Source organism: Crocodylus porosus, unplaced genomic scaffold, assembly GCF_001723895.1.
Source record: "Crocodylus porosus isolate Cpor-Errol unplaced genomic scaffold, CroPor_comp1, whole genome shotgun sequence".
Classification (NCBI taxonomy): Eukaryota; Metazoa; Chordata; order Crocodylia; family Crocodylidae; genus Crocodylus; species Crocodylus porosus.
The window spans coordinates 24,805,553-24,823,395 of NW_017728951.1; the positions used below are offsets into that span (position 1 = coordinate 24,805,553).

At 49.9% G+C, this 17,843-nt stretch overlaps 1 protein-coding gene across 1 annotated transcript in view; it reads left to right on the plus strand.

Annotated features, from left to right (window-relative positions):
* Positions 1 to 17,503, plus strand: part of ARL3 (ADP ribosylation factor like GTPase 3) — a 24,258-nt gene extending 6,755 nt beyond the window's left edge. The window contains exons 4-6 of the mRNA XM_019555488.1: positions 5,423 to 5,473; positions 7,522 to 7,707; positions 14,762 to 17,503. Of these exons, the coding sequence (XP_019411033.1) occupies positions 5,423 to 5,473; positions 7,522 to 7,707; positions 14,762 to 14,809 (285 nt within the window). The 3' untranslated portion in view covers positions 14,810 to 17,503. The remainder of the gene's footprint in view (positions 1 to 5,422; positions 5,474 to 7,521; positions 7,708 to 14,761) is intronic.
* Positions 17,504 to 17,843: the final 340 nt, after the last annotated feature.

Consider the following 17,843-nt stretch of genomic DNA (forward strand, 5'->3'; position numbering starts at 1 on the left):
GATGAAGATGTTGAACAGTGCGGGCCCGAGGACCGAGCCCTGCGGGACCCCACTGCCCACGTCCTTCCAGGTCGAGAAGAACCCATCCACCACCATTTGAGCCTCCTCCTTTAGCAGAGCACCTAAAAATGCAGGGAAAATGCCATTCTCAGCTGTGCAGATACAGCCCCGACATTGCTGATTTAAACTGCAGACTTGTGCTACAGAGTCCACATCCTCCGTTACAGGAACCAGGGAGCACGGAGGCAAGATGAGGTGCTGTTCCCAAGAGACCTGCCCCAGCTCCATCCTGACCAAGGGGGAGGGTCCTCCAAAAGTCTTTATAAAGCCCGAAGTGATTGCGCCCTTCAGTCAGTGCAGGTGTGTTTGAATGGGAGCTCACTCTATGCCACACACCTGGGCACTTGGAAGCCTCCCCAGTGCAAATAAGGTGTGTGTATCTGGGTGATTGCACATTCAGGCATGCACCTGCAGCTCTTTGGCTCGTTGTCTGGGTGGGAAGAAGGCACTCTGCATGTGCTTGTTGCCTTTGCCTCATGCTACACAACATGGCGTTTCCCTGCAGCACTGCTGTGTCAGACATTAATCTGGTCAGATCTCTGCAGCTGGGCTGGGGGGAGCTGCAGGAGAAAGGCCTGGTGATTCAGCAAGGGGCACTCTTCCTTCTGAGCCCTGAAAAACTGTTCTCCACTGCTGCAGAAGGCAACATGAAACAACAGCTGTAAATTGCAACCAAGCAGGCTTAGGATTAGATCTCAGGAATAATTTCCTTCCTGTCAGAGCAGTGAGGCAGTAGAATGGACCCCCAGGGAAGTGGAGCAGCCCCCTTCATTGGAGGTGTTTAAGAGGAGGCTAGATTAGCACTGGACAGGGATGATTTAGGCAGCATCTTGCATTCATGCAAGGGGTTGGATCAGGTGACTAGAATCCTGTGATGCCCCAGCGTGGCAAGAGGGGCTGTGCTGGTGCTGAGTGCTGGGCCTGGGTGAGGGGCAAAGCTTAGTTCACTACATGTCATCACTAAACAGCCAACGGCAGGTTTTGCTGGTGCATTTTGGCTTGGCCAAATCGAAGCTCGGGAGATGACATCGTGTCCTGGATTCTAGTCATCTCCACTTCTTGTCCTAACGACACCAAAGCTCAGCTCTTCCACCTCTGGGCAAGTGCACTTACACCAATGTAGGGGCATCCTGTTTGGCAGGCATGCCACAAATTAGCCCTGCACCCTCCCCAAGTGCCATGCCTATCTCCTTCCCCTGCCTTATCTACTGCTTTGCTTCCTGTTCCTTAGTCTGTGCTCCCTGCCTTATCTCCTGCTCTGCCTTCTGCTTCCTGCCCTGTCTGCTTTTGTGCTCCCTCCCTGATCTGTCATGTGCCACACACGTGCCGCTTGTGCCAAGGATTGACCACCCCTAACTTACACCATCCCTTACCAACATGCAGCATCCCTGTCACAGAAGGACCTGGAAACCTGAGGCAGTAAAGCAGCGGTTCTCAAGCTTTTAGACTCGAGCCATCCCTTAGAAAATGCCAGCTCTTAGTTTTGGCTTGCTTTTGACTATAGAAAAATAATAAATAGAGCAGTTCTACAGAGAACTCAGAAAGCCCACAACTGGACAGAGTGTTTTTAACGCTACAGATTCCTATTTGCAATCTTGCTGGTTTATTGTGAGAATCAGGTTTGCACATCTAATAGTGCTACATTGCACAGCACCCTTAAAAGGATCTCAAGAACTAGAGAAGGTCCAGAGAAGGGCAGCAAGGATGATGAGGGCTCTGGAGGGGCTACCACATGAGGAGAGACTGATGAGTCCAATGTGCAGTTTAGCAACGAGACACTTGAAGGGGAACATGAGAAGGGTTTGCAAAATACTCAGTGGTGAAGAGGAAGTCAGTAGGGATTTATTCTTTACTCTCTCTCACCAGACAAGAAATGGGGGGTCACAACATGGAAGTAGGAGGCAGTAAGTTTGAAACCAACACCAGGACGTGATTTTTCACTCAGCGTGGCATTCAAGGGTGGAGCTCATCGCCACCAGCTGTGGTGGAAGCTGAGTGTTCAGCCAGATTCACAAGGGATTGGACACATTCTTGGATGAAAGGGGCATCAGTAGCGATCAAGCATGAAGGGAGGGATACAGCCTCTTTAAACTTAACCTTAAATGCCGGAGGAAGCAAGTGAGAGAGGAACAGTGGAGAAAACAACTGTGGTCAGACCCAGGTTACTCTCTCTTTCAGCATCCATTCTTTGCCACTGTGGGACACAAAAGGCTGAGTAAGATGGATCCATGGCCTGACCCAGTAAATGGCAGTTCTTACACGTTAGGGCACCCCTGGGTGCCGCAGCCCCCTGTTTGAGTCATCATTGCAGGCGAGAGAAGATGTCTGCACAAGAGGGCCAGTCCAACCTTTAATAAACACTGACGTTCAGAATTCCCTTTTTTCACCGTTCTCAATCTAAATTAGCCTGGAAGGGCCGAGTCTCCTGCCAAGACTGCCAGAAGGAACGCCATTTATCTTGGCATTGGTTGGGTGCTGTGGGCATCTATTCCCTGGAAACCAGCCTGCTTCCACGGAAGCCACTGCACAGCTGTCGAATAACATCCTAGCAATTTCCAGTCATTACTGATTGGGAAGCACTGCAGGTCTCCTCAGCCAGCCAGCCCACACGCCCTCTCCCGTGCTTCCCTTTCTTTCAGGGTATGGACAGACAGCACATTTACACTGGTGGCATTCAACCTGTTTAAAAAATGAAGAGGGCAGATGGCATCAACTCCTAAACCAGGGGAGCTTTGCTCCTGAAGGGACCAGGGTAAAAGTTCATTGATATCAGTTACATTGGTGTAGGTGTTGCGTATCCACTTCCATGCCAGGATAAGCTGTTTGCTTCTTTGCCAAAAACCAGAAGATACCATAATAGCTGCCCATGATGTGTTGCTACCCCAGGATAACCACACACGCCTCTGTACCTGATCTCAGCATCATTTACAGGGTTTTGCATACAAAACATATAAATTACACTGGAATATGCCTATCATCAGTCCATGCCATCATTTATTCACCTACCTACCTACCCATGACCTGTGAGTCTTTCAGCTTTCTCTTGTGTGCCCATGACTGGATCACATTGATATGAGTCAGCACAATCCCTCCTGCATTATACAGCAGGCAAACCCAGAGGCTCCACCTTTATTGAACCCTCCTGATTATTTAAAATGATTCTGCAGCTTTAAGTGCATTAGCAATAAAGACGGCGCAGTCCAGACGGAGGGGAGGAGCTGTCTGTACTAAATGAATATCCAGCAAATTTCATCCTTCTCTGGTACTGCCGCTTCACCTGCACCCAGGGATTTCCATACCAAGCTCTGAGTTTTTCCAGGGAGGAAATCAGCAAATTCAGTGCTAGAGAAAGGTGCTAAATTGACCAACCTTGTCCAAAAAAACAGGTACAACACAGGGGGGCATTTCCACACGTGCATTTACGCTGGCTTAAATTTACTGTGCAGTAAGTGGGAATAGGCCAGCGTCTACACGTGCAGGCATTAAAATGCTTTAACACTGTGTGTGGACTGATTTGGGACTAAAGCTAGTCACAAGTCAGTCCATACCCACAGGGTTACTGTGCAGTAAGACAGCTATAGTGCATTACTGTGCAGTTACTAATCGGGCATAAATTTGATACTTGCATGATGCAGGTATCAAATTTATGCTCAAATCAGCATATGTCGCCATATTTACCATGCAATATGGGCATGCATGTGTAGACACGTGCCCATACTGCACAGTAATTTTGGTTACTGGGTAGTAAATGCATATGCGTAGATGCGCCCAGGCAGTAGCAGTGCAAACTTCACTTCTGCTGTTCCTTGCTGAAGTGTCCCAGCCCTGCCCTGCCCTGGAAAGGCATGCAACCCCCATGACAGTTAGCCCTTCATCTGACAGCTACTCCCTTTGTTGTGGTGGATCATCTGAAGGTGGAGACCTGGCTGCCAGGAGGCAGCATGTTTTCCTGGGCTGAATTTAGAGTTGGATCATGATCTGAATCCTGATCCTGCCACCAGCTCCTTTTCTGACACTAGCATGTCGCAGCCTGTTCTCCCCAGCTGTAATGCAGCTCCCCTTCCTTTTTTGAGCAGTTGAGAGAATTAGCTGATGGTTGCACAGTGCATGAAATGTGTGCATCTCTAAGCATAAGGGATGTTATTTGGAACTGGTTTCGATTCATTTGATAGACTAGCTCTGTATAGTTCAATGCTTTCCAGATGTCTTCTCATTAGTAAGCTAAGGAAATACAGACTAGATGAAACTACTGTGAGGGGAATGTTAACTGGTTGGGTCATCGTGCTGTACAAGTAGTCATCAATGGCTCAGTGTCTACTTGGGAGGAGGTATCAAACAAAGTTCCCTAAGGGCCTGTCCTGGGTATAGTACTGTTTAATATATCTTCATTGACAATTTGGAAGATAGGATTGGGTGCACACTTGGCAAATTTACGATGACGCCAAGCTGGGTGGAGTTGCAGGCACTCCAGAGGGTTAGGATTCAGAATGATCTCAGTAAACCCAAAAAAGTTACAAAAATTCATTAAATAAAATTCAACAGGGACAAGTGCAAAGAACAATCGCGTGCACAAATACAGACTGGGGAAGGAGGTTGCAGTACTACAGAAAATGACCTGCAGGTTATAGGGGACTGTAAGCTGAATGTGAACCAACGGTGTGTTCTTGTTGCAAAATAGCATACTACGCTGCAGTAATAGAAATGTCACTTGCAAGTCAAGGGAAAATGATTCTTCTGCACTGTTTGGCACTGGCGAGACCCTACCTACAGTACTGTGTCCAGTTTTGGGTACCTCACTTCCAAAAATACATGGACAAAGTCTAGCAGAGAGCAGCAAATATGATTAGAGGTTGGAGAAATATGACTTATGTGGGAAGGCTGAAAGAACTAGAATTATTGATGCTGGAGAAGAGAAGAATGAATGGGCTACGGGGAGTGAGTTTGATAACAGTCTTCAAATACCTGAAGCATAGCTATAAAAAGGAGGGTGATAGACTGTTTTCTCTGGCCACAGAGGACAGGACAAGGAGCAATGGTCTTAAATTGCTCCAAGGAAAATTCAGATTGGATGTTAGACTTTTATCACTACGAGGGTGGTTAAGCATTGGAACAGATTACCTAGAGAAGTAGTGCAGTGTCCTTCCTTGGAAAATTAAGAGCAGGTTAGACAAATACTTGCCTAGGTTGGTTTAATCCTTCAGTTGGGGTTAGACTAGATTACCTCTTGAGGGCTCTTCCAGCCATACTACTCCTATAAATTAAGTAACAACACCCTTGCCCCTCACATCGTTTCTGGACCATGACAGCTACAACATCAATCTTCCTCTTCTGTAAATTAATAACCTCCCCTGCATCTTTACAGATCTATGTCATTGACAGCGCAGATAGAAAGAGGTTTGAAGAAACGGGTCAGGTATGTAACCTCTGTCCAACTCTTTGATGTTATATCATGTTCCTTATGCAAGTTAGAAAGATGCTTTGGTGGTTTGTGGTAAAGACTTACATTTCCTGGGGGGCTCTCCCTTCAGCTTACTTTGCTTTGGTACACAAAGCACAAATCGCTTTGGTAGGTGAGAAATAAGGGAAATAAGGAGTCTTATTCCCTCATATTAGTTTTTTTTTTGAAAACCCACACCTCTTAAAGGCCTTTGAGCCTTGCCAGAACAGGACCTCAAGGAATCTCATTTTGTTCTCTAAAAAGTTTAAAAAGAAATCACATTGACTCGATCATCTCTGGAGCACAACTAAAAAGAAATGGCAAGGACTCTGTAAGTGAGGCTGGCTGGGAAACATGAATTCCAGCGTGTGAACAATTTTGAGGTTTCCTAATTTGTCTGTGTTCCAAAGAGAACCCAGCCGAGGCCTCTCTGAATCGCTTGAGACAGGCAGACCAACCTCACCCACTGCCCAGCCCAGAATAGCCAGATCTCAGTGGTTGAGGCGTCTTTCTGTGATGTGGTAGGCTTAGATTTAAGTGCCTGGCTCAGAGTAAGTGCTTGAACCTGACTTTCCCATCTCCACCCGGCTCTTGGCTGCTCTGGGGAGTCTCTCTCTCTGTCTCTTCTGTTGGAGCTGCTCCACTTCACATAAATAATTATTCCTCAGGCCAAAGAGAGGAAGACTAGTTCTAGCATAGGAAAGTGAGGGCACTCGCCTAAGCCAGGCAGGCCAGGAATTGAAACATGGGGTGCTCATACCCCCAGTGTATGCCCTCACTCAGTTTGGCCAAATTGATGCATCCCCACAAAAAGTTCCAGTTTTGATGAATCAGCCTCTTCAGCCAGAAAAGAAAAAAACACATTTTGTCAAAAAATTCCCAGCCAGCTCTATTTATATCTTGATTCTATTTTGCCCTGGTTTCCAAACCAAGCAAGCAGATTGCTTTTGTGGGCTAGAATCTGATTTGTGATGCAGCATGGTCTCTGCTACTGCATTCATTGAACCCAAAGGTTTCACGGTAACGCCATGTTCGTAAAAGATGCTAGGCTAGTATCCATGGAAAGTAAAGCCCCAGCAATGAGACAAGTACTTCAGGGAAATTATACCTCTGTGTAGGTCCCCCCCAACAATTCACCATGGTCCAGAAGCTTGATACACCCTGCATCAGTCATTCAGATCTCAGCTTCTTTATCAAGACTGCTGTGTGTGGTGCACCAGCTGTGTTAGCTTGGTCACAAGATCAGATGCTTATTAAAAAGTGAAATGGGATTGCCTGCTCCGAGTTCAGATTAAGCCGTTGCCCAGCTTCCAGGCATTCAGGTCTAATAGCTGTGGATTCACGGTACATCCAGACCCCACCCTAGGAGCAGCAGACTGCTTTCAGTTGCAAGCCAGTCAACCCCAAGATCCCACGCAACATTGTGCCATGCACGTAGGACTACAGTCTGGCCAATAAAACCGCTCCCGGCCTGGCCTGCAGCTATTCCCTTCCTTTAATAGGTATCAGCTTCCTTTTGGAAGGGAGATTCTTACATCTGAAGCAGGGTTTCCTGATTTGAATCGCAGTTCAGAAAACATGGGACAAAAACCAAAGCTCATTACTAGCATCATCATAAATCTATTAGGGTGAGAACCACCTGGTTTCTAGGACATGAGTCAGACTAACTCCAGGCAGACTCTTAGAGACAGCCAATTTACATGGGGTTTTTGCTGCATCATCAGTCTTGGTCTCCAGGGAGCAGGGATTGGCAAAGCACAGAGTTTTAGCCTGTAAACCAGCAGCTAATTTCAGACTAAGCTGAATCCTTTCGTAACCTGTAATTGAAAGAACTTGCTTGTGGACCTCAGGTCCCTGTGATTGCAGACACTCTTGCTATTTGGTAAGGAGATCTGGGCTTTGCTGAAACGCTGCCTCCTAACATTTGCCCTAAATATAATTCTAATTAGAGACAACCTCTAGTGGTGGAAGGGTTTGGGTTTTTTTCACTTCCCTTCCCCCTAACTCCCTTTTAAATGATACAGGAGCTGGCCGAGCTCTTGGATGAGGAAAAGCTCAGCGGAGTCCCCGTGCTCATATTTGCTAACAAGCAGGATTTGCTTACGGCTGCCCCTGCTTCCGAGATCGCCGAGGGACTGAACCTGCACACAATCCGCGACAGAGTCTGGCAGATCCAATCGTGTTCGGCCCTCACAGGAGAGGGAGTGCAGGTGAGGGGATAGGGCGGGCCGTCCATCGTGCCTTACGGTCTGTCTGTAGGGGGTTATTGAAGAGAACCCAGGTGGTGTCTCTGGCCCAGTCTACAGCGCAAGAGCTACCAGCTGGCAGGTACCACGCAGGTAAAAGCAGCACGACACGGCTGAAACTGTCAACAAGGCTGTATTGCATTCAGGAATCAAGGCTGAACTGCATTTTTAATGAGGTCGGGTGCTATAACCACCTCCCCAGTCCTGCCACACGGTAGCTTGTACTGCAAACAGGACCTGCGCCAATTCAGTTGCACTCTCAAGGCTTTGTGCCTTAGCAAAATACATGCAGTGTCATGACCCAAGTGCTCTGGAGGATGCTTGCCCCCAACAGAACACAACCTTCCTGATGGAGCCAAAAGAAACAGACTCAGGAAAATACTGGTCTTCATCTCACATTCGGTCAAAGCTTGTTTCTGTGGCATAGACTGGACAGTGCCCTTCTGAGGGCTGGGGTTTGTTCGGCTAAGTCAGAAATTCAACCACCTTTGCAACCAACCTAGTGAAACATTGCAGGCCTGAAATCTTTATTGTGAAGCGGTGCTGTTCCAGGACAGCATAACATCATGCTATCACTATAGGCAGGGTGATGATTTTTTGCCTTTCAATGCCTGTTATTCAAGCATGAGCTACTCTTGAAGGAGCAAGGCGCAAAAAAGGAACGTGGGCTTGTATTTCAGATGTTTAAATGGATCTTTGGTCACCTTCTCCCACTCCCCTGGCTTATACCCACTTTATACTGCTCCGAGTCAGTCTTCCTTTCTCCACGCACACTCCCCCCCTACTCCCTCATCTGGGAAATAACAGCCAAGGAATGCATGAGGAGGGGAGAGGACAAAGTGCTCCAAAATTAGGAGTTTCATCTTGAAGCCTTAGTTGAGAAATGTTTCCCTCCCAATCCAGTCTAGAATTGCCTGCCTGCTTCCACACTGTGTGCTGTTTCTCAGGCTTTCCAGTTAACAAGCAATGCATCTGTATCTAACTAACACAGCGAACGCCCCCGTCTAACACAATCTAGCCTCAAAGTAAAATCTACTCCCATGCTTCTTCCCAGATAGCAGACGACAGCAGCCAAGGCATTAAGTATCTGCAGACCGAGGCGTTTTGTTCATCACCATCATCAAAGTCAAATAGCATTCCACTTCGTCACCCCCATCTGCTCTTACCCTAAAAGATGGTGGTTTATTACAGCAGTGTTTGTCCGGCAGGGGCTGGCAAAGCAGAAACTGCTTGTAGCTCCTTGAGCAGATAGCCACTCCCATTGCAAATGAACCCAAGCATTTCAATTTCCCAGCAATCCAGCCTGCATCACAGCCAGCCGAGCTCTTTTCTCGGCCAGGGAACTTTCTGATCAGAGACATTTCGGGCCATGGCAAAACTATGGCAAGAATTTTCTCTCACCATTAGCATAGGAAGAGATCATTTATCCAGGATTAGCCTCTGGGCTTTGAAAGCAAAGAGCATAACATCCTTGAACAATAACTTGTTTAAAGGCCAGGATTAAAAAAAGAGAACAGGAACATTTCCCAACCTTTTCCCAACACTGCTCCAAGGCAAACTGTACTTTCAGTCCCCTTACTCTGCTGTAAGAACCTCTCAGAAAATCCAGAGCTTAGCCACAGAAAAATAGAGAGAGGTAGGTAGGCATGTAAATGAGAATGCGACAAGCCAAGAATCATCAGATCCTTGGAATGAAAGCAAAAGAACGAGGGTATGAACCATTGCTGCCAGGAGGCCGCAGCACCCAGGGGTGAACCGCACAGATGGGGCCAGTGGATTGGGTTAAGAAGAGAGATGGTCTTCTGCGAAGAGTACAGACAGGACCTGAATTTAGAGGGAGCGAGTTTGCAGGGGCTGCAAGGAAGAACAACGAGCAAGGATAAATAACGGCAATAAACGAAGGAGAAATAGTTTGAAGGTCATTTAATTAGTTTAGCTGATAGCACCATAATGTATAGAGTTGGGTAGTTAAGACTGGGGATTTCAAGGTTAATGAGATTAGATTATGGTTAATAGAATGATATAAATTTAGAGAATTTAACTATTACTTGAAATAGGTTATTTAATAAAAATGTTAATCAAGGAGGGAATCCACCTTGTCTTCTCATCCTTTAGCATAAACCTTTTGGGACTGGAGAACTTCCTGAGAAAGGTCCAAACAGTGGCGGCTGGGTTGAATGGAGCGCCCCGTGTTATCCTCCTGAAACCCCAAAACAGCTTGTTTTTTCTTCTGAAGAACAAGCATCATCAGTTCCTCGCCCTCTTCCCCAAGCTGTAGCTCGGTCATCCATTTAATTAATCAGACTTTATGGCAATATTGAAAGAGTGGGATCTCCAGTGCACTGGAACTGAATTTGAAGGAGGCTCACACTTCAGTCTAATCTCTTAATTCAGGGCTAGTTAGGAAAGGAAAAGAAACAGATGTCCCTAGCAGTCTGGACTCCATCTCACGGTCTGGAGTAAAGGTTTGCAGTTTGGACAGTGGTGTTCGGTTTGACATACCATGGACAATGAATCAGAATAGTAGACACTGTGGAGTAAGTGAACTGAGGCACAGATTGAGGGGATAATTGATCCTGGTGACAGATACAAGAGAAGGGCAAGGGAATTGTTGCCTCACAGCCATCCTTTGTTGGGGTTTGGACTCTCTTGGGGATTGCATTTTGACGCTGTGCATCTAACAGCAGGTGAAAATTGTATGCCCCGTGTTATGTTGCCCCATCAAAGCTACACCAGGAAAAAGTGAGGGCGTTCTGGAAAGCAGCCATGGGTATTTCACTGTGCCACTTTTGCTTTGGTTGGGCTTGTTCAGTAAGGACCCTGGATATTTGACATGATTCAAGGTGTCGGGCCAACCTACACAGCACGGTTTGCTGTGTTGCATGAACAAAAGCAAGCTGTGTTACTGCCCTACAAAGGCTTGGGCTAAAAGCCCCACGGTGGGTCCTTTTAAGTTGCCTGTATCTGACATAACGTCCCTTCCGAGGCCTTGTAAAGCAGGAGGTAATTCGAGCAGCCCTGAAACAGCTCTAGCTTGATTGGCCCCTAAAGATTACGGGAGGTGGAAAGATGGCTTGTAGCCACCTTTGCCTGCCTCCTTTTCTCAGCTGCCCTGAACTCTCAGCCGGCGCAGCCTGCGCTACGTGAATGCTATGGCCAGGACCCATCACACAGGCAAGACCAGCATTGCTGTTAAACAGCCCCCCAACAGCACAACGTAGCTAACCAGCCTGAACGGCGGCTTAGCAAACCGGCGATCATCCATATTTTAATCACATTAGCCACTGACTCAAAATGCATCGAGTCCCCCTTTGAATAACAGCAACTGTAAGAGAGCAGGCAGTCAGCAGCTGGGGTAAGAGGCTGTGGTTCGACGTTAGGAGCAGAGTCTTGCCTCATTTGGAGGCAAGGAGGAGAATCACTGCAGCTGTGTCAGAAATACAGGACACCAGGGGTCTAAAGGGAGATGTCCATCTGGCAGCAGTCTGGACATTTTGCTTTGGGGTTTTTTTAAGGGCCAGTGTGCTGGCAGAAGCAGCAAGGGGACGACAGGAGCGAAGGGTTCAGAGATAAAAGCTGAACCTGCTGGAGATGGAGTTTTGAATCCTCTGGGCCAATACAGGATGATGTAAAGGGGTTAAACCTCGCTGCCCTTTATTTCATGACTGGGGGGGGCAGAAGTTTGTAGCCTCACCTGCACGACAAACTAAATCAGGGCAGCTTAAATCAGAAGGGTTTTATGGGGAGGAAGGGACCCATCTGCTTGTGTTCAGTCATCTGGCTTGGCGGTTAAAACTAAGGAGCAGGTAACACAGAGTTTGGAGCAATTGGGGTGCAGGTGGGGGTTGGTTAATCCCAACCTGCACCTGCCCCTGCTACTCTATCCTCTCCCAGCATGCCCCCCACCACGGCACCCCACGATATTCCAGCATCTGGTCTGTCCTCAGCACAGAGCCACCAGACACGGCGTTCAGCAGTTCCCATCACCGTCGTTTGCCCTCATGACCAATATATAGGATTTGAACTCAGCTGTCCAGAAGGGGGAAAATCCTGGGTTTTCAGTTAACCCTGCCGTTACCCGAACTCTCTCTAGCAACAGAGAGAATCAGATCCAAAAGGGAGTCTAAATCTCTTCTTGGCCAAGGGTTCGCACTTAATATCTCCTTGAGCTTGGCATGCTAATGCTGCACTCACGCTCATCCTTCAAATAACCGCTCACGGTAAATCACGCCGCTTCTGAACACAGCAGTGCGAGGGCATTTATTATTTATGCTTTGTATCGCGTAGTCGCACAGACCCAAACAGTCCGTTTCGCAAGGAGCCGTTGTTTAAATATGCAGAGGCAAGAAAGCATAAAGACAAACAGAGGCAGGGACACGGTTCGTTGCTAAACCTGCCGCGGGTTCGGCCCCGTCTTCTAGACCTGCCTCTTTCCTCTCCTCACCCTGCTCCTTCCCCTGCTGATGGAGGGCCTTCTCCCCCTTGCATTTCTCCACGGAGCGCAGCCCATCGCAGATCTGAGCCCCGCCATCGGCCTGTGCCTCTGCCTCCCGTTGGATTTCCCCATCTGCAAAATATCCTCAGCTGCTGCTTGCCTGAGGGACGCCATCCACAATGAAGCTGCCTTAGAAGTGTAACCATGCCCTTATAGTAGGTGGCCACTAGCCAGTTACTCTACTCTCGTGTCTGACAGCGCTAACACTGTCTTTTCTTCGTCGTCTCCCCCTCGCTGCCAACGAACTAGATATTGAACGTGGTTTTCTTGCAAATTAACTCATGCCCGAGAACGGTTTTAAAGCCGTTCCTGCTTCCGAAGTGAGGTGACCCAATTCCACATCTCGAGCCCGTCTGGAGTTCACCTTTCTTCTCTCGTAGTGCATTGTCATTCTTTTGCCCTCGTTATACGCTTGATGCAGCCAGGCTCCCAGCCATGGTAAATCCCATCATAAACTCTGCTTTATGACCCTCGCCTCTCCGGTAGTAAAAATGGCTTGCCTTTCCCCTTCCCCAGCTCCCTAATGGCAGCGGGCGGAGTTTTAATCACTGTAAATTCAGGTTCTGGTCAGATTAGCTGGGAGATAGGATGCGTGTTTGTTGTTTTGCAGTGATGTATTGTTTATGGGATTACTGCACTGAATAGCAGAGGGTGTCAGCTGATATTTATTGCTTTAAGCTGTCTCAGCTGTTCTCGTTCAGCAAATAAACCTACGTTCAAAATGAATGAGGGGCTCTGCCTGCCTTGTATGCCATAATGTGTGCAAATGTGATTATTGCTTCAGAGGCAGGGGAAACGGGAATCTTTTTTTTTTTTTTTTTAACCTCTTTGCACGCGAACCGCACAGATCTCTAAAGAGGGCTGTGGAGCCAGGGCCTCACCGTTGCGCCTTCCAACCCCATGGCAAACCTGCAGCTGCCCCTACGCAGTGAATCCTTCTCTAACAGCACCAAGCTTCAAATCCCGCTACCGATCACTGAAAGCATTGTGCGTTTTACACACAGGTTAGCTGTGCCGTTGGAAAGCTGGAACACAAAGCTGTGGGGCCTTTGAATGAGTCTACCGTACAACTTTCCCCCCTCCCCCTGCTTTTGCTCCTAGGATTTCAGGCCATTTGTTTTGCGCTGCAGCACTAAATACAAATTGAGAGACCCCACCGGAGGGTAGATCTAGAGATATTATTAGAGGTGTGCGTGTGTCTTCATTGTAAACTGATGTGGCTTGGTTGCTTGGCTTGGTTTTTTTACTATAACGTTGCAACAAGGGTCAGTTTGGCTCGTGACTGATCCCCAGCCGAAGAGCTGTCCAGGGACGCTGCTGTTTTCAGGCCGGATCCTCCGTCTGCTCTCAGTTACGCCCAGGGGATTCCTGCTCTTATTCAGCTTGTTAGCCATTAGGTACATAAGGGCTACCATCTTTCCGGCTGAGGGCTAGAGCAGACTGCACAGAACCGATCGGTTCTTTTCCAGTCTCCAAAAGCAGGGGTCGTTGCTTTGTGCCAAGAGGCACCAGGTCTCGGGGCTGTTCCTCTGTGCCGGCGTGAGGAGCAAGAGACCAGGAATTCAAGCCCCACCCTGCGCTCGGACAGCGGAGGGTGATTAATAGGTGGCTCAAACAGCCCATAGGGCTGTGTTTTGAAGATCTAACAGCATAGCAAGCCAGGGAGACAACTTACCTCTGCTCTCTTGCAGCGGCTCCCAGCTCACGTCTGCTTTGCTCGGAAATCCAGAGGGTCCTGCCTGGGACAGCGCCACTGGAGACCGCTGTCCCACAGGGCCAGGCCGGGTGATTGTTTAGACAGTGCACGAGTCTGAGGAGAAGGTGCTCTCGTAGCTGGGTTTATTTGCAGGACTAGTGAGCCAGCAGCTGGCTTTCAGCAGGGCCCTGTATTCCTGGACCCTCCTTTCCTGGCCACCCAGCCCTCCCACCATGCCTGCAGGATGGAGAAGTGTTACCACTCCCATGCCATAGACGGGGAAGCGATTGAGCCCAGGTCCTTCGATAGCCCCAGTATTAGAAAACCTCAGCAGCGCAAGGGGCCAGCTCTGCTATAGGGCCAGACACTGAGGTGCATGCACTAAGTGACCTGCCAGAGGCCACAGAGCAGGGGTTAAGCCCAGGTCCCCGTGCCCCAGCCGGCACCTTGGCCATCTGTCTGCCCCTCTTTCCTTGGGAACAGGCATGCAGAAGGATGAAGGCACTGGCCCAAGGTTACACAAACTGTACGTAGCTGCACATCCTTTATCTGCCTCTGTAGCTCAACTGCCTAGCGGTCCTTCCTCTAAGGAGTCACATCCCAACACTTCTCTTCCCCTGCCCTGCTGTAGCCATGCTCGGACAGCATCCAGCGGCCAAAGAGACTGTAACAATTGACACCAAGTGTTTTAGGGACTGAACGTGGAGGACCCCAGTAGCTGTTTGCACAGTGATACGGACGGGAGTGGGGGGGTAGGTAGGTTGCCAGACCCCCTTTTCTCCATGCCCAACTAACGCTGCCTTTCTGTGTCTGCGTTCTGTCCGAAGGACGGCATGAACTGGGTCTGCAAAAACGTCAACGCCAAGAAGAAATAAAATAAAGCGCAGCAAGTTGCGTGGACGCCGGAGGAGCTGCGGGAGGCACAAGTCTGTCCTGAAAACACTAATTTGCTGCTTTCTGACCAAATGTTTTTCCATCTGTGCACAGCTACAGCTGTTAAAAGGGAACCACAGTTAAACCGATTGCTGGATTTGGAACTCGACGTGCTCTTTAGCCTATTCTTTTGCCCAATAAAGGAATTGCAATTCTCCATCCCCACCCCCCCGCCCCTCCCCCGTGCATAAATAGTATTAAATGTCTGATTAGAAAATGAGTTCTTGACCAGAAGCAAGGCTGCGATTCAGTTTAGGGCAGGCTGGTGGGTTCAGGGGAGGGGGCTGCTTTCTAGGGGCTGAGATAAGGACACACCTCCGTGCACTCACAGGTGCTGCAATCACTCAAGGCTTTCTCAGGTGTCAGCGAGAGCTTTTCCCAGCGACAGATGAGTTGCTGTGTTACCATGCGGTTAGCTAACAGGTAGACGCCGAGGCATTGCATGTAACACAGGTAGAAGTCATGCACAATCTGCTGTGCCCTATAGCCATAACCGGGGACTTCTCTCTTAACAAGGCCCAGCCACAGGGTGCTCCCCCGGACTCCCAGAGGTGGGAAGGGAGCACAAAACCCATGCCTGTGACCATTTAAAGAGGAGGAAGAGAAGCAGGGGTGGCATTTCTCTCAGCCAAACCAGAAGGCAGCGTTTCCCCTAGAGCTGGCAGGAACTTGTGCAGCCAACTTGAGCGTAGCAGCAGGTTGCTCTGCTTGTGAAATTAGTCCTGGTGTCATGCAAGCCCTTCTGGTCTTCCAGTGCCCTCCAGGTGACCGCAGCGAAGCACAATTCATGCCCTCCTTGTATTCTGCAAAGATAGAGCTTGTAGATGTGGCCCCGGCTTTCCTCCGTAAATCTGTACAACGCGTTCTCTGGCCTCCTCTGATGTCCTTCTTTCATGTCCGGAGCTGTTCTGGGCGTGCCTCGCCGTGGGGACTTGGTGCGCTAGCAAGCAGGCAGGAATGCCAGCCTAAAACCTCCCTGCGCAGAGGCATGCGTCAGAGGAAACGAGATCCAGAGAGGGTGGGGACCAAGCATCTTTCACCCCAAGTCACTGGTTCTGATCCAGCCCCGGCTGGCGATGACTCGGTCGTTAGCACTCGGGAGCAGCTCCCTCCCAGAGAGATGGGTTCTGGCTCAGGTTGCGGGGCAGTCAACCCCTATGATGGGCAGCTTTGCAGTCTGAACATAGGGGGTCAGAGATGGAGCAGGGTGGTAGGGACTGCTCTGCCCCCTTCTCTCCAGAGAGCAGATGGACGGGCAGATTAGGAAAAATGTCGCCCTGTCTGCATCGCCAGGCTAGTATGTTAGGCAGCATCTGCTGCCGTCTCCAACCCTGAAGAAGGGCACACGCGGGAGGCAGAGAGAGCTGGTTTCAAGGGAGAAAAAATGGAGGAAAAACACGGGCTCAAGTCAGTTGTAAAGCAAGAGCTAAGGATGCCAGGCGGCCATGCCAGCTTTGCGTGGGGTGAGCAAAGAGCCATAAGCTGCACAGATCCATTGAAATCAGGTCGCTCGGTAACTTTGCAGCTGCATTAGCTTCTCTGGACCCCAGGAATATTGGCCGCGTATGTTCCCGGGGGCTAATCCTCTGGGAGGAGAAACGTAGGGCAGCGCATGTCTGCGCAGTTGCTTCCTGGCTGTTCCTGCCCCTGCTCGGTGCGAGCCCCGGAAGCAATCGCAGCTCTTACAAAGACAAACTTTGTGTTGGGGCAGAGCCTCAAAGCCCATAGCTCCTGCTGCGCTGTAGGTGCCCGGCCTCCGAAACACTTTCCTACCCTTTCCCTTCAGCATGAACGAGTTCCCACGACTGCCCATGGCCAGGTAGGTCCCTGCTGGGGCAGGAGAGGTTCAGGGTGCGCTCCTCCTTGCTCTTTGATCATGTTTGTGGAGCAGAAAACTCATTTGCTAACTCCCTCCACGGGGGAGCTGAGAACACGCATCGCTGTTTGCTGTTTGCATGCGAAGAGCTCACCCTTGCCTTTCGCCCGCCTTGGGCACACTGGGAGGTTGCTCCTGTAACCCCAGCTGGGAGCGAAGGAGTGACTTGTTGGCCATAGAGACTAGAAATGGCTCGCTGGGCTGTTAGACTTGCCTGCTTGTTGGAGGTCCCCTTGCAGCTAAAGCCACTGGGCTAGTGTGGTTAAGAGACACCACTCTCCGTAGCCGGTGGCACACAGCAGAGTGATGAAGCTGGTATCTTTGATCCCAACCCATGCGACCAGGTCCCTATTCCTCGCTGGGCTGACCGGGGACACCAAGTAGCGCCCCTGCCCTCGTCCCAGCAGCGCGGCCCACCCGCAGCCCGCTGCGGAGGTCGGGCTGCGTCCTTGCTCTGCTCTCCCCGCTCCGGAGCGAGGCGAGAGAGAGACGAGGCCTCTCGCAGAGATGGGCAGAGGTGATGGATTCACAGATTGCGTGGCCGGCAGGGATCGTTATGTTCGTCTCATCTGACCTCCCGCGTAGCACGGGCCATTAAATTCCACCCAGTAACTCCTGCATCCAGCCTCCCGACTTGGGCTTGGGCCAGGGCATCTCTGTCGGCCCACCGCCGATGCAAGTGTTGTAACCACAGCCCTTGGGAAGTGGCTCTGGGAGTTAGTTACGGTGCCCCCGGTGCCCGCTGCAACACGCGCCCGCTGAAAACACCCATGCGACAAGCAGGCACCCGCGCTCCAGGCCGAATTGGTCTCACTTCGGTTTCGAGCCAGCGGCCCTTGTGCTGCTTTGCCATCTCGGCCTCGGTCCTTGGAGGGGAAAGCAGAGCTCAGGGAGGGGCTAGGTTTGGCTTCCCGTCCCACCTCCAGTAGACAGCACGGCCTAGCGATTCGAGAGCTGGGCTTCTCTTCCTGCCTCTGATGCTGCACCTAGGCAGACGTGGGCGGCTTTTTTCATATAGCTCCTTCCCCCCCAGTTAGACCCAGTCTCTCCACCTGGGTCCTGGGTAATGGCACAGCACCGGCTGGAGAAAGTCTCATTCG